General features: G+C 47.6%; 1 protein-coding gene across 16 annotated transcripts in view; it reads right to left on the bottom strand.

Moving 5' to 3' along the window:
* RALGPS1 (Ral GEF with PH domain and SH3 binding motif 1) overlaps positions 1 to 16,860 on the bottom strand; it is a 273,494-nt gene that overhangs the window by 159,899 nt on the left and 96,735 nt on the right. For all 16 annotated transcript variants that reach the window (XM_024762460.1, XM_024762461.1, XM_024762466.1 and 13 more), the window contains exons 7-8: positions 13,011 to 13,100; positions 10,249 to 10,341 (exon numbers count right to left, since the gene is read on the bottom strand). In XM_024762460.1, the coding sequence (XP_024618228.1) occupies positions 10,249 to 10,341; positions 13,011 to 13,100 (183 nt within the window). The remainder of the gene's footprint in view (positions 1 to 10,248; positions 10,342 to 13,010; positions 13,101 to 16,860) is intronic.

Genomic DNA, 16,860 nt, shown 5'->3' with positions numbered 1-16,860 from the left:
CCCCACCCCTGGTCTCAGAGGGCAGGGGACCTCACCTGGGAGCCCAGCAGGCTTCCTGAGCTCGAGTGGGTGGGGCAAACGCCCTCCACTCCTCTCCCAGAGGGCCCCTCCTGCCTGCCTCTCCTGATCTCCCCAGCCTCAGGGGCGCCGATCCTATCTGGCCTCCACTTCTCCTGCCCCCTCAGTCCCCCTACATCCTACCAGTTCACTTTGGGCTTCCTCCCATCTCCTTCGGCGTCAGAGTCCCCCACCAGCGGCCGGCAGGTGCCCTAGTTGTGGGGAGATGCTAACTCCATGTCTTCCCACATGGCCACCTTGACCTGGCAAAGTATGTTTTTGACTTGGCCATTCTGGATACTGTGGACATGTGATGACCAATTTGACTTGCTTATTCTACTTTTCCGAATATTTCAACTCAACTTGCCAACAGGGTGCCAATCACAAGCAGCTAAGCATGAACAGTGAATACTAATCAAAGGGGAAATAATGAGTTGATTGTGGCTGTGTTTGAACAGGAAATTCCTCTGGCCAACTCTTGCATCTCTGCCACACGTGACTTGGGGTTCTGGGTGGCTATGTTGCTGGTGGCAGCAGATGCTCCACTGGCCACAGCTGAAAGGTTTATGGTTTGTTTTCTAGTGTCAGGAAGTAGGTGTGAAGTAGGTATGAAACCTTTTGATATTTGCTGCCATTGTCAAAATGCCTCTACTATGTCCTTTGTACCCTGCAAGAATCTCCCTACCCGAGGGCTTTCATCAAGTGCCACATTCCCAAATGCAAGTTTTCCTCAAAAACACCCATCGAGACAAACCAAAAACCGTCTCTCTCATCCAAGCTCGGTATCTTCCCTAACTCTAAGGGATCGCTGAAATCCAGGGTTAAAAATTCAAATGACAGTTTAAAATAGACTGACAAAATATTCATTATTATAAAACTAGAGGTAGTGTAATGAATGTTAAAATGATGGATTAAAAAGAGCAGCAGCAAAATGGTTATATCATACATCAAAAAGAATAAAATACCTGGGAATAATTCTACCTAAGGAGGAAAAAAACCTGTACTCTGAAAACTGTAAGACGCTGATGAAAGAAACTGAAGACAATACAAACAGATGGAAAGATATATCGCATTCTTGGACTGGAAGAATCAATATTGTTAAAATGACCATACAACCCAAGGCAATCTACAGATTCAATGCAACCCCTATCAAATTGCCAATGGCATTTTTCACAGAATTAGAGCAAAAAAGTTTTTTAATTTGTATGGAAACACAGAAGACCCCAAATAGGCAAAACAATCTTGAGAAAGAAGACCAAACCAGGAGGAATCACACCCCCTGACTGCAGACTATACTACAAAGCTACAGTAATCAAAAGAGTATGGTACTGTCACAAAACAGACATACAGAACAGGATAGAAAGCCCAGAAATAAACCCACACACTTATGGGCAATTAATTAATCTATGACAAAGGAGGCAAGAATATACAATATAGAAGAGATAGTCTCTTCAATAAGTGGTACTGGGAAAACCGGACAGCTACATGTAAAAGAATGAAATTAGAACATCTCTAACACCATATACAAAAATAAACTCAAAATGGATTAAAGACCTAAGTATAAGACCAGATACTATAAAACTCCTAGAGGAAAACAGAGGCAGAACACTCTTTGACATAAATCACCACAATATTTTTTTAGATCCATCTCCTAGAGTAATGGAAATAAAAACAAAAATAAACAAATGAGACCAAATTAAACTTAAAGCTTTTGCACAGCAAAGGAAACCATAAACAAAATAAAAAGGACTGGGAGAAAATATTTGCAAACAATGTGACTGACAAGGGATTAATTTCCAAAATATACAAACAGCTCATACAGTTTAACATCAAAAAAACAAACAACCCAATCAAAAAATAGGCAGAAGACCTAAATAGACATTTCTCCAAAGAAGACATACAGATGGCCAACGGGCACATGAAAAGATGCTCAATATCGCTAATTATTAGAGAAATGAAAACCAAAACTACAATGAGGTTCACCTCACACCTAAAAAAAAAAAAAAGTCTACAAATAGTAAATGCTGGAGAGGGTGTGGAAAAAAAGCAAAACCTCCTACACTGTTGGTAGGAATGTAAACTGGTGCAGCCACTTTGGAGAACAGTATGGAGCCTCTCTAAAAAACTAAAAATAGAGTTGCCATATGATCCAGCAATCCTACTCCTGGGCATACCCCCAGACAAAACTCTAATTTGAAAAGACACATGCACCCACTCTGTTCATAGAAGCACTACTTACAATTGCCAAGACAGGGAAGCATCCTAAGTGTCCATCGACAGATGAATGGACAAAGAAGGTGTGGTACATATACACAATGGAATACTACTCAGCCATAAAAAGAATGAAATAATGCCAGTTGCAGCAACATGGATGGACCTAGAGATTATCACACTAAGTAAGCCAGAAAGAGAAAGACAAATATATGATACCACTTATATGTGGAATCTAAAAAAATGATACAAATGAACTTATTTACAAAACAGAAACAGATTCACGAACATGGAAAACATACTCATGGTTACCAAAGGGGATAGGGTGGTGGGGTGGTGGCGGGGAGAAAAAAAGAAAAAGAAAAAAGTCTCATAGTGCAATTTCATGTTAACTTGTTCACTAATTATACAATAAAATTGCTGGAAGGACTTCCCTGGTGGCGCACTGGTTAAGAATCCGCCTGCCAATGCAGGGGACACAGGTTTGGGCCCTGGTCCGGGAAGATCCCACACACCGCGGAGCAACTAAGCCCGTGTGCCACAACTACTGAGCCTGTGTGTCACAGCTACTGAAGCCCGTGCTCCACAACAAAAGAAGCCACCACAGTGAGAAGCACACACACCGCAACGAAGAGTAGACCCCATTTGCTGCAACTAGAGAAAGCCCGCGCACAGCAACGAAGACCCAACGCAGCCAAAAATTAATTAATTAGTTTTTAAAAAATAAATAAAATTGCTGGAATAATTTTTTTTAATAGAAAAAAAAAAAAACAGTTACATCCGAGAGTCCTGTTCTGGAGGAGTGGTGAGTACAGACACACCCCCAGCCCAGCAAAGGGTGGGGGAGTGCTAAAACTTTTCCTTAATCAGGGAAGTGAAAACACCAGAGCTATGTCGTAGGGCGATCACTCCATGGGTGGTGTGAGGAAGACAGTCAGACCAGAAGCAAGGAAACCAGCTAGAAGATGATGATGTTATCAGGTCATAAATCAGAGGGCCTGGCTTACAGTGATGGCAGCCTCTGCCAGCCCATTTGAAAATAGTCAAGAAAAGTTGAAAATAGTAATAATAATAACAACAACAACAGCGGCGGCAGCAGCCGTCAATACTTATCTAGCCCTTACTATGTGCCAGGCATGGTTCTAAACATTTTTTCATATATTTACTCATTTAATCCTTACCATAAGAGGCAGGTCCAAGGCTGAGCCCGGGAGTCCACACTCTTAATCTGCAAGGGACACTGCCCCGCATTTCTTGGCCTGTGGTCCCCATACCAATTCAGGTCACATGTACTGAGACCCAACAGCTACCTGAGGTACAGGCTGGGGCGACAGTTTCTCACAGGGACTTTTTCCCTTGGGGCTTCCCCAGGCTGAGCAGAGATTTTCTGACGAGGGACACTTGCTGGCTTTCTGATTCCTGTGAGTAGCTGAATTCCAGCCCCCCAAGTGCAGACATTGGAACCCCAGCCCCCCGCCAGCTGCAAAGGTCTCCATACAGCGCCTTCTCTGAACTCTGCTCGCCGTGCTGACTCTGAGAGCATTCTTTATTTCTAGCACATGGTGACTCCCCTTTTTTGGCTTCTGGTTCTCTTTGCTTCTTGATTTTTAATTTGGTTTATCTGTGTTTGTGTGTTTGAAGCAGGCAGTTGGGAGGGAGGGGCTTTCCCCCTCATCACCCCGTCTACCATATTGCCTCAAAGTCCAAAATAAGTCTGCTCAGAGAGTCTCCTGGCACTCACGATCACTTCCTGGAAACAAACTTTGATTTCAGACACGCCAAGGGCGAGCTGTCAAAGGGACACAGGAGCAGAGGGCTCCGCGGAGCAGGCATAGGAACGTGGGCCTGGGGCTCTAGAGACAGCTGGGGCGAGAGCAAGGAGGCAGCCACCGCCAGGGCACAGAGGACATGGATGAAGCTCTCCAAGCTGCGGAGAGCCCCACGGGACAGGAATCGGATTGGGGAAGGTGAGAGCTGGGTCAGAGCCTTGCAGCACACTTACAGCCAGTGGGTAAGAGGGACAAAAGCAGTCAGGGAGGAGCCAGCTGTCGGAACAGCGGGAAGGGAATAAGCCAAGCAAAGAGAGAGTTTTCAAGAAGGGGGTGACAAAAGTTGTGGCAAAGTCAAGGAAGAGGAGGGTGCAAATATCCACAGAACTCATAATTCTGAGAAACAGTGCAGGCAGGGCTGCCAAGGAATGACTGGGGGATGAGTAATCGGAGGCTGTAAATGTCAGTTTCCTCTGCCTTCCCTCCCCCACCTCACCTCCCACCTGAGACAGGCAGCCCATGCCCGTCACCACTTTCTCAACAACATTAGAGGGGCCACTGGGGCCCACATCAGACACAGGGGAGGAGAGGCGCTTCCCGCATGAAAGACTAAAATCCAAAATACGTGATGCCACACATCTGCCTTCCTGGGATATCTGCTCAACGACCCTGTGCCCCCAGATGCCTGAAGTGAGAGCCCTGCTCCCAGGAGGGTTCCCCTTCCAGGCCGCCACCCTGCACACCAGGCCGCCTGACCCACCGGCTGTGACTTCCTCCCTACCAAGCTCTTCAGTTTTCACTTTGCTGCTGCAGATGAGTCAAACTCCCTGGATGAATTCAGTAGGAAAGAGCAAATCATGATAGGAACGTGCACAGAGCAAGCAGAGTGTGTGTGTGTGTGTGTGTGTGTGTGTGTGTGTGCGCCTGTGTGTGCCTGCGTGTGTGTATGTGTGTACACATGAGGTACAGCATACAACTGTAATTAATGAGCGAATCGCCCATAGTCAGGCATTCCATACCCCCCAGGTCACTCGTCTATAAGGCAGGCTCCTCTTGGGACCACCCTGATCAGAGAAAAGTTTTCACCCTCTTGCCAGCTGCTCAGGCCCCAAACCTAGGGATCGTCCTCCAGTCTCTTCCTTTCTTCATCTCCGACATCCTATCCGGCATAAATCCTGCCACCTCTGTCTTCAGGATGCCTCCCCTTTCAGCCTCCTTCTCTCCATGTCCACTGCCACCTCCCCGATGCTAGCCAGCATCACCTCACTCCTGGATTCTACCCTAACCCTCTAACCTGGCCTCATTTCCACTCCGGCCCCCCTGCAATCCCAATCTGCTATTCACATAGTAGCAACACTAATTAAAAAAACAAAAGCAACTCTAAAGCAGATCATGTCTGTCTCCTGTTTAAAACCCTTCACTGCCCTCAGAATAGAACCTAACTCCTCTCTGGGCTGAGCCCTTCCCAGACGGCCCCGCCACCCGTCCACAGCACCCTCACAATCTCCCCCAGGCCTGCTGTGCTCCAGCCACACTGGCCTTGGAGTTTCTTCCACCGTGGCCTCTGCACTGGCTGTGCCCTCATCTTGGCGTGGCCGGCTCCCTCTTGTCACTCAGGTCTCAGACAGGCCTTCCCTGAACACCCAGTCAGTCCCTATCGCATCCTCCTCTTTTGGTCTCCGGCATCACTTTTATTCCTATCTGACAGCCCTTGGTTCATGACTTCATGCATTCAACAAACATTTATTGACCACTTCTTGCACCAGCCAGATTAGGCACATGTTTATTCTTCCACAAAAACGTGTCTGTCTCCCCTGGATAACATAAAAGCCCATGAAGACAAGGGCCTTGACCATAGCCTCGGGGTCTGGCATGGAGCAGGCGAGGAGGTGTTCAATAAATATTTGATTTGCAGAATGAATAAGAGCCACACAGTATCTGTGCTCAGGAAATCAGCATTGGCCGATAGGACTTCTTGCTTAGGTCTCGTGGCTTTGAGGCAGCCAATATTCCAAAGCGGGCCCAGTGTTGGGATAAATCAGACCCTATCTGCATTTTTCCAGGCCAGCAGAAGGTGACTCCCTCCGTTTGTGCATCTAGCCAGCATTTATTATGGGCCTACTATGTGCGAGCCTATGTGCGAGGTCAGCCTCTGCCCTGTCCCAGCTCACCCAGCTGCTGGTACTCAGCAGCCAGCCATGGACAGGCCGACAGGCTGCCCTGCCTACCAGCTAATGACCAGCTGGCCCTCACTGAAGGCCATCCATAGTGAAACCACACAGCAGGTCTCTTCCCACACCTGTGGCCCCCTTCCATCCAGGCTTCCCAGATATCCAGGGTTTCAATGCAACCCCAGCGACTGCACTCAGGGAGCTGGTCATACACTGTCCCCAGGGGCCTGTGTGCCAGCCTCACTTCTCCAGCTCCACTTCCCAAGCAGTGTGTGTGCCTGCTTTTCCCTGCCCTGTGCCCAGCCTGATTCCAACATCAGGTTCCATCATAGACAAGTCATAGAGCAAATGGCCAAGAACATGGACTACGTGTCCATCAAGGCAAAGCTACATCACATCGGCTCTGGCACTCATCAGCTCCATGATCTGAGACAGGTCACTACAACTCCTGGAACCTCAGTTTCCTTCTCTGCAAAACGAAGACTATTAAAGTTCTGACCTTTGGGGCTGCTACGGCTGGTGGACCTGCTCCTCCCTGCTCTGCAGGGTCATGAGATTTCACCAGTCCCAGATCAAGGGACAAGTCGGGGGAGGGGAAGCAGCAATTTTTTGGCAGCGTTTCAGTGGCTAATCTCATTACTGGGAAAAGAAGTAGCAAAAGGACACAATTCGGCACAACAAACATATACAATTCAAACGACCAGTGTAAACTTAGTCGTTTGGGATATGGAGAAAAAATCAGACTGCACCAAGAAGGAAGGTGATCAAAGAGGGAGGCAGACCTGTAAACAAAACTGCAGAGTAGATGCCCTCTGTGCTCTGTCACAACAGGTGTAGAGAGAGTGTCAGGAATATAGTGGCATCGTCGATTCTACTGGGCTGGGGGGATTTGGATGAAGGAGAAAGATGGCGAGTTTGGCCCCCACCATTTCCCAAGTGCTCTGCACCAACCACTGTCCTTGGACTAACAGGACAGGTGGGCGCAAGGGGAGAGTCTGGTCTGAAGCAGGCTGAATGGTGGGTTTACCCAGAACAAACAGCTCCCCACACACGACCTCGGAGACGTCATGCTGAATCCACACGGTGTGTATCACCTCCTCTCTCCCTGACACAGCCTTTGGCAGTTGCCATTCTTATCTCCCAGGATGCTGCATCTCCCCACCTTTTGCCTTGCTAAGTGGCCCTCTGTAACCAAGGAAATAGTCCTGGCTCTCAGCCCTTAGGAGGCAATGGGAGATTTCTCGGAAAAAGAACAGCTGTTGTTGCCCTGGGTCCCCCGTCCTTTGGTGACGCGTAACCGCAGCTTCCTGTCCTCTCCCTGGCTCCCACCAGCTAGATGCCAAAGTCAGCGGCCAATCCCAGGGGACCAGCGGAGCAGCGGAAGCCATGGACTAACCAAGGAGTAAGTGGCCAAAAGGCAGCCTTCAAGGCCTGTCTGCAGCTCTCTGGCTCTCTGGCTGTGTGTCCCCTCCCTGGGGCCCTCCTCTGACTCCCCTTCCCCAGATCAAGGGACAAGCAGGGAGAGGGAAAACAGTTCTTTTCTGGCAACATTTCTGTGGCTAAGCTCACTACCAGAAATTAATGGCAAAAGAAGGCTGCGCTTCAGAGGCCAGCAGCCAGGCCAGCAGCAGCCACAGCCAGAACAGAGGCTCAACGGCCTGGGCAGCACCCAGAGTCTGCTGATGTCACCCTTAAAGCTCCTGTTAGAGCACTGTGTATAGAGGAGACAAAACAATAAACAGGCCCGCTCTCTTGTTTTGACTGACAAGGCATCACTGGAACTGTCCTTGTTGAGCTCCGTGGGGTGTGGTGGGTAAGCGCAGGGACTCCGGAGCCAGACTGCTCCGGTTTGATTCCCGCTCTGCCTCTTAGCTGGGGAACCCTGCATAAGTCATCCCACCTCTCTGTGCCTCCTCTTGACGGTGGGGAGCTGTCAAGAGGAAATGAGGGGACTTCCTGGGTGGCGCAGTGGTTCAGACTTTGCGCTCCCAATGCAGGGGGCTCAGATGTGATCCCTGCTCAGGGAACTAGATCCCACAGGCATGCTGCAACTAAGAGTTCATGTGCCACAACTAAGGAGCTGGCGAGCTGCAACTAAGGAGCCCGCCCCCGTGACTAAGACCTGGCACAACCAAATAAATAAGTAAATAAATAAATAAATTTATTTTTTTTAAAAAAAAAGAGGAAATGAGTTAATACAGGGAAAGATTTTAGAACAGCGCCTGGCAAATCTGTAAGGAACAACAGCTGACCCACGTAGCCTGGAAGGGAGTTAGGTGAGGAAGCTCATGTTTTCAAACGGGTCCTGGGTGGATATTTCATTCCAGGCTCTCTGAGGAGCTGTGGGAGATTTATCTTCATTGCAGCAAAGACCCACCAATGGCAGTGATGATCCGGCCACCCTGGCACAGGACTCTGCCGAGCCACATGGAGCAGTCCTGGATGTTGTTCTGGCCCAATGCTGCCCCACCATCCTGGGCAAGGCACAGCATCCTAAGGAGAACGCTGGCCAAAGCTCCATGGATGGGCCCTGCCCATCCCTGAGTGGGTGGCATCTCTGTGCAGGCCCCTCATGCTGACTCCCTGCTGCCCTCACTGACTGTGCCACTTATGGGGTCACCGAGAGTCCCTGTGTTACTGACAGTAAGGTCTGTGTACCGTGAGATTCATCATTCCTTCTTCTGGGCCCACACAGAGCTCCCAGCAGTCCAAGAAACAATAGCAGCACCTAAATGATGGAAAATTCATTGGAAAAAGAATCTCCAAGCAACTTTTGAAAAAAGCGTCATGGCTCAGATGGACTCAGGGAATCACAGGGCTGGCAGCAACCACAGAGACCAGTGGCTTCCAAACTTGCTTTGACCTCCAAAGCCACTGCTCAACTGAAGTTCACCCAGAAGCTCAGGACATAAAACTGATGCAAACAGAGCTGCTCTGGCAGAAACTGTGCTCTGGAGGTCTGCTTGGTGCCCTCCGTCCTCTCCCCCAGCCCCTGCTGGCCCCAAGTCAGTTCCAAAGAGCCCCTGGGCTCCACAAAGCACTAACGGAGAACCACAGATCCAGGCCAACCTCCCTAAGTAGATAAGAGGAGACGAGTCCCACAGAATCACTCTGCACAGATGGTGCCTGAATGCAGACCCAGTCTTTTGACTCCAGGCTAAAACCTCTCACTCCACTTTGCTATGGCTTGATCTATGGAAAATTGCAATTTAAAGAAACAAGGCTCACTTCTGACAACCTACAACATAATCCCTAAGTATTTTAAAGGCCCCTGAACTAGCCAAGTCTGAAACAGAGCCCAGCCCCGCAGACTGGCAGAAAGAAGTTCGGAAGTGAGTTAGTTGCAGAAGCACAGCTGACAACTCCATACAGTTTCCTTCAGTTCTGTGGGACATAAACAGGTCTTGAAAGGCTTGGGCTGTGTGGCTGTGAGAGACCCCAGACCAGGCGGGCCAGGAGGTGAATGCTAATGAGTGATGGAAATAGCAATGGCTTCCCCCGTCAGGCGCGGTGCCAAGCTAAGGAGGATAAAGAGGTCTGAGATATTTTTAAAGTATTTTTACAGCAGAAAATCTTTCCTACAGACTCAATTATATAACTATCAGACTCCACCTCTGAGCTGAAATTATCCATGGCCTTCAGGAAAAAAAAATTATTTTTCCCTACATGAGGGTCACAGGTTCCTCCTAAGAAACTCTTAGCTGCACAGCCAGCAGCCCAGAGCAACTGCAAGGCTTCCCAGGGGCAGTTTGAAGCAGAGGGCAGAAGTCATGCCACTGACCCCGCCATCATACATGATGTTGTCAGGTCCAGAAGGGTCCCCGGCCACGCTGGCTTCCTCACAGCTTCCCTGTCCCAAAACGAGGCTGAGGTCACTGAAGGAGAGAGAGTGGCCAGGGGACACTTCATTAACCCACAGTCATCCTCCGTCGTTGGCAAAGGGCAGACTGAGAAAGCCTTCTGGGGCTTAAGGAATGGAGAACTTCACCAAAGAAAGGACGGCCCAAACCAAAGGAACAGACTTAGGAAGATTAACTTACAGCCCAGGTTTTTGTCAGCCTGAAGATGGGTGCACTTTGTAATGCTGACACCACAGACATGAGAGAATGAAGGTTGTTGAGTTCTAGAAGTTTCTGAAAAGAAAAAAGGATACGGAATAGATTATTTTGCTGCTATAAACAGAACAAAAACATGTTCAAGTGTTACCAAATACTGTCATATTTATGAAATTCAATTACACTTAAAAATATCTCATGTAGAAAATACAGTTCTAGGAAGTTCACAGAAACCATATGCTCTTTTTCTTTCAGATTGTCAAAAGGTGAGTCTGCATCTAAAACATCTGCAAAATTCCATAAGCTGACTAGTCTGGCTGCTGGACAGAAACATGGCTCGGGATGAGGTTTGATAATGTCCTTTCTATTCTTTTTTTAGATGAGTCTGAACTGTCCCAGCAGGCCTTTGTAAACTGAAACCTCCACTGTGCCAACAACATCAACATGGGTCTACTGCGATTACCTTCACACCCGGAAGCGGGAGGCTGGGGCAAGATGTTATCAATCTGCACGATCTCCTCAGCTGGGAGCACGGAGCTCCAGCTTCCCAGCCACTTGACCATGCTTCTCTGAACCAGGCCCCAAATTAGTGAGAACACTTGGATTTAATTCCATCTCAGACAAGTTCCTTACCACAGAGGGCAACAGAAGCAGACACAGGTGAGGGTGAGCGCAGAAAACTGTAATTGCTCTGCTCTTGGTTTTATGCTGAAGGGAAACCTGCCAACAGGACCCGGGTCCCACTTCTCACTCCCAGGAGTCGGTGAAAGTTGTGTAGCCGGCAGGCTCCACAGAACCAAGAGGCCTGACTCTAACCCGGGTTCCCACTACTGGTGTGTCCTGTGGCAAGTTACCTAAGCCTTCTGAGCCTCGACATCTTCCTATTTAAAATGAGGAAGGTAATCACAGCACCTCTGCTGCGTGCGATGGTGCACGTAAACTGCTAGACCAGTGCCTGGCACCCAGGAGAGCGGGCAGTGTGGCGTGGGTCGCTTGTTCTTTGTCAGGAAGACTTGTCCCCAACCCGACCCCACCTGCATGTTCCCACGGCAGCCTGTGCATTTCCTCAGCCCACTGGACTGTATTTGCTTGCACTTGCCCCTCTCTCACCCTGGACTGTGTGTTCCCTGAGAGCCGGGATGAAGCGATATCTACCATCATATCCCTAGGACCTAGTACAGCACAGAGCAGGGCTTAGTAAAATGAACAAATCCACGAAAAGCCCTTATGCCTAGTCCTCACGGCTCTGTTCCTACCTGGAGATTTCTCCCTTACCACACAAGTTAATACTGCATTTCATACATCTCGTAATATTCCCTAATCGTTTGCTGTGTGTAATAGTAGATTCTGAGTGAGCTGAATTTCATCCTTTGTATCTGAATGGCTATGCCTGTCACAGAATTTCTTTTAGAGGTGAAGGTTCTCTGGGAGATTATCTAATCCACCCCTTTCCCATTTTATAGATGGGAAACCAAGGCCCAGAGAAAGGAGGAGGCTCGAACAAGAACATACCCAGGGCACAGCGCCAGCGTGATGATCCACCATCGGAAGATGGCAGAGCTTAAGGAGGAATCGTTTTGGATCCCTTGGGTAGGGACTGGAAACTTCCAAACTGAAAGCACCAGATGGGCTGGAACTTCATCCCACTTTCTCTCGTGGCCCAGCACGAACTCACCGAGAGCAACAAGTACCATTACGCCCAGCAACAGTTCCAGGCAGGCACTTCAGAATGCACAGGACGTAAAAGTGTCCATGCCCCTAACATACTTCGAGCTGGATGAACACAACCTTGCTGTGAGGGGCAGCAGAGCAGCTCTCCTGAAGGCAGACAGACACGCTCCGACTGACCATGGGGCCTGGGCGTGGACACCCACCTCTCTAAGCCTCCCCTTCCTCCTCCGGAAATGGGGTAATAATAATGTCAGCTTCAAATGAAATCATTTCTGTAAAGCAGCAGCTATGGCACCTGGCCAGAGAGGGGCCGCAGTGAAGGTGAGCTGGCCTAGGACCTGAGTGGGAAGACAACGCGCACACACAAAGCAGGCAGTAAACAGACAGGACGGTGCTCCACTGAGTCAGGTGAGCCCCGTGGTGGGGAGCAGTGGGCCGGGAGGGGCTGGCAGGACTGTGTAAGAGATGAGAGTGGTCCAGGAAGGCCCGTGGGATCACAGCCTGGGCTGGCAGAGATGAGGGAAGAGGAGGGGCAAGTGGGGTAAAGACGTGAGCCTGGTGCCCAATAACCGGCAAGGACCAACCCTACCAGGGCAGACCCAGGGGGTGGGGTCAGGGCAGCAGGGCCCGGGCCTCAAGTGCAAGATGGGGTGGGGTGAGCTCTGCTGACCGTGAATAAACTGTGCAGGATGTGATGGTGTCACAACCTCCGATGCTGACTAAAAGCCATCAACTCCTGGCACTGGCTAAATCTGAATAGGAGGATGAATGGATCCCAGAGGTAGCCACTGGGGCCTCGTGGAGAGTCTGTGAAAGGCCAGCTACAAAGAATGGTTGGCTGCCAAAACCACAGGGCAGAGGGCACCTGCCTGTGCATGCACAGGGGCTGGGAGGCCCAGCAAGCAGCCAGGCTGGTCCCACAGCTGCCTCTGCCTGGGGAAGCTGGGCCAGAGCCCCGTGTCTGAACCCTGCCCGGCTCATCCAGAGCAAATCGGCACCCAAAGTACCAAGGAAACACCTTTTTGCGACAAAAAAGAAAGGAAAGGAAGGGGAAAAGCAATAATAAAACAGCTTACCTTGGCTATTTTCACAAAATGGCTCAGGATTTCTGCCCTTATTTTTAAAGTCTGTGCTGTTAGAATTTCTCGTACAACCCAAAAACTGACCTGTAGAGTCAAACACAGACACACAGACACAGACACACACACACACACACACACACAGACACACACACCCCAGAACAGTTGTTAAATGCCGGACCAACCAAGTTACCCCGCCCACTATGTCTATGGGATTTCTAAGAGGTTGGGAGACTGACAGAGCAAACCCTAGGGTTGCAGGAGGTTGAGGGTTCCTTTATGACACTCAACCCTACAAGTGGGTCCCATGCCGTCAGCACCAGCTCTCCAACATGCATAGTGGTGCTGTGAGAAATAAGTACTCCCATCATTAGCCAGGGGACTTATTGGGCCTCCATCGACATATGGGTCTCCCTAAAGGTACTTCAGGAAATTTTGAGATGTATCAGACAGGATTTCTGCTCAGAAGGATCCCAGTTATGGGGAGATGGATGGATGGATGGATGGATGGATGGATGGACGGATGGACAAATGGCCAGACAAAGGGATATGCATGCTGGCAGTACCACCTATGAGATCCATATCCCCAGCCAGACCCAAGGCAAGAAGGACTCACCTATATTTGCACAATTATAACAAATTTCATTTTCTAGGAGAGGTTTGCCCAATAATTTAAGTGATACAAAAACATCTCTTAAAGTTCTGTAAAGCAATGCAGGTAAAAGGGCATGTTTTTCTGGAGTCAGCATATGCCAAAAGGATATACTGGTACTTTTCGTTCAGAATATCATTCACACTTGACCATCCTCGAGCCCCTGAGTCCTTTGGTGGGAACAAGAAAGTCATCCATCAGTGTCTAGTTGACTCACACGATGCCTCAATGAAACAAGAGGAGCTTCATGCTAAGAAACACTGGGCAGTGGTTTGCTTTCCTGTTTATGTTTCATGACTATAACAACAGCTCTATGTGAAACACGGATGCCCAAGAGTGCAATGACAGCACCGCAAAGAAAGGAGGAGAGATGGGCAGAGAATGGGGGAGACGTGGAATGAAAAGGAAGGCTAAGCATCTAAAACCTCTAAATTTTACAAAGACTAAAAGAGTTAAGGATAGTCCAGAGTTATCAAAGCATGTTTACTGCTGCAACCAAATGTCTTCCCTTTACTGAAATACTGTCACTTTTCAATGAGAAAACAAGAAAAAATTAAATCACCAAGTATCAAAATTTGGCTTCTTATATTAAGCAGGAATATTATAGAAAAGTTTTCTCTGTGTAATTATCTGTGGTTGCCTCCAGGACGTGCCTGGGTTTCCATAGAATCATTTTTTCCAAGGAATTGCCTAAAATTAAGTTCAGACTCAAATGTTACTAGCCAGTTATGGAAGAAAGATTTTCCATATAGCAAGATTTTTTCTAGGTGATATGCCCATAAACCTTATATTTTAATACATGCACACTTTTATGCCACATAAATCTCAAGTGTGATGGTTTATATGTATAATTTAATAGATTCTTATGTGTCAAAAAAAATCACACCTATTTAAAGCATAATTACGGAACGTGGCAGAGTTGACTCAGGTGGTGTTCAGAGGCAACTCTGGATCAGTTCACTTCAGCAGACTTTCACGAAGCCCTTACTGTGTGCTCCAGGCACTGCGAGTCCAGACCTGTCAGTCCAGAAATCACTGTATTAAAAGGCAGCTGGTGATCATGGCCATCAAACAAGTTCAAACCAAGTGAACTGGAGTATGGGGGAGATAATGAGAAAAGAAGGCTTCCTAGAGGAGGTGGGCCTTGAAAGATGGGTAGACCCTCAACAGGTGAGGAGACCAGGGAGAGCTGAGCGGGTGGACAGGACTGGTGTTGCAGGTGCCCCGTGGGGTTGGGGCGGGAGGGAGGCTGAACTTAGAAGGGAAGGGGGTCCAGAGAAACAATGGGACACTATGCTGTGCAAGGAGAGTTCCAGAGGCTTCTGAGCACAGGAGTGACAGGCTAGACCCTTCTGCAGGAGCAGGGACACCCATCAAGAAGCTGAGGCGATGGTCTAAGTGAGAGACGGGAGGCCTGAGCGAGGGCAGTGTTTTAGGAGATGGAGGAAAGGGGCAGAGGAGAGAGACATTACAAAGGGAGAATCAGCGTGGTTTTAAACTGTTTTGTTTTTTAACTACAAAATTTAATAGAAGCTTAATGTAGAAGACAAAGGGACAGAGATAAGCACAAGAGACAGAAGTCATTTGCAAGCTCGTTCTCACATACAGACCCCCTGATAAACACTGTGGTATGTGTCCTTCTTGGCACATATGTTTGTCATGTCTCAGAACATATGTCTGTCTAGTCATAGAACATGTTTCTCTTTTTCAATTAAATTGGTATATATTAATCATACTATCACAAGAATTTTTATAAATATATAAGAATATCAACATATTTTTTAGCAGCTGCCAAGCATTTCATCTTAGGGATGTCTCATCATTAAGGAACCTCCTACTGTTGGGTAGCTTATTTCGAATTATTTTGTTGTGATAGACAATGCTGTGGTGAACATATTTAGACATATATCTTTATACATTTTTAATTAAGGTCTGAGGATAAATTCCTGTAAGGTAGAGTGAATAAAAGTATGTGTACCTTTTTTCAAAAGTATATATTTAAAAACTTGGCTTCCAAAAGTTTTATTTGTTGATCCATAAAAATTGGAGCAGGCTAATACCAGTCATTACAGCTCTTTTTTTCTTTACTAACTTAGTGGACAAACTAATGTCTCACTGTTTCTATTTTACATTTCTTTCATGACTCCTCAGTTAACATATTTTTGCATGTTTTTTCAGTTTTTTGTTGCAAATATTTATAGGCCATTTGTATTATTTGCCTGTGAATTACGTGTTCAGGTCCTTCATCCACCTTTCTATTGGGACACCTGTCCTCTGACTCTTGATTACTAAAAGGGGTTTATATTAAAGAGAATACATTACCCCTTTGTGAGTCATACAGTGTGCCAAGAGTGTGGAGAAACTGATACTCATACACTGTTTGCAGGGGTATAAATTCACAGGACCATTTTGAAGAACCACTTGAATACATCTTTCAAGCTGTTAAAAGTTATATTCTCCCTGGAATATTTATCTTACAAAAATACAGAAATGTAGAGTGATATACATACAAGGGTTCACTGAAGCACTGTTTATAAAGCAAAAGAATATGCCCATCAATAGGGAACTGGTTGCATAAATAATACTATCACCTCAAACTCTGGAAGGAAGTCGCTATGGAAGGAAGGAGGCAGTTGTGCTCCACCTTCTTGAGGGCAAAATATCTACATAGATTATTTGGAATTCTTCTGCATAGGAGGTTTGTCTAGTCTCCCCCATTTATTTATTCCATCATTTGTTTACATCAGAATGGACTCATGGATACTTTGGGGTTTTGATCCAATACTATGTTATTTATTTCCTTACTCAAATTGTTCCAGCTTTGGCCACTGAGGGCTGGCTTCGACATGCCCCCAGCATTGTTCGGTTGGTTTGTATGAGCACCTCCTTACTTTCTGGAACTACAAGATGCTACTGCCTCATCCTGTACATTTCTTGTCCCAGTCCGAAACCAGCCATTTCTCCAAGGAGCCTTGGTTCCTTTTTTAAAAAATATTTTATTTATTTATTTACTTATTTATTTTGGCTGCGCCGGCTGGGTCTTAGTTGCAGCATGCGGGATCTTCGTTGCAGCATGCGGACTTCTTAGCTGTGGCATGCATGTGGGATCTAGTTCCCCAACCAGGCATCCAACCAGGGATCGAACCCGGGCCCCCTGCATTGGGAGCACAGAGTCTTACCCACTGGACCAGCAGG

The sequence above is a fragment of the Neophocaena asiaeorientalis genome, unplaced genomic scaffold (genome assembly GCF_003031525.2).
Source record: "Neophocaena asiaeorientalis asiaeorientalis breed wild unplaced genomic scaffold, Neophocaena_asiaeorientalis_V1.1 scaffold78, whole genome shotgun sequence".
Taxonomy (NCBI): domain Eukaryota; kingdom Metazoa; phylum Chordata; class Mammalia; order Artiodactyla; family Phocoenidae; genus Neophocaena; species Neophocaena asiaeorientalis.
Note: the sequence above shows the minus strand (reverse complement) of the source record. Positions and strands in the feature narration are given on the sequence as shown.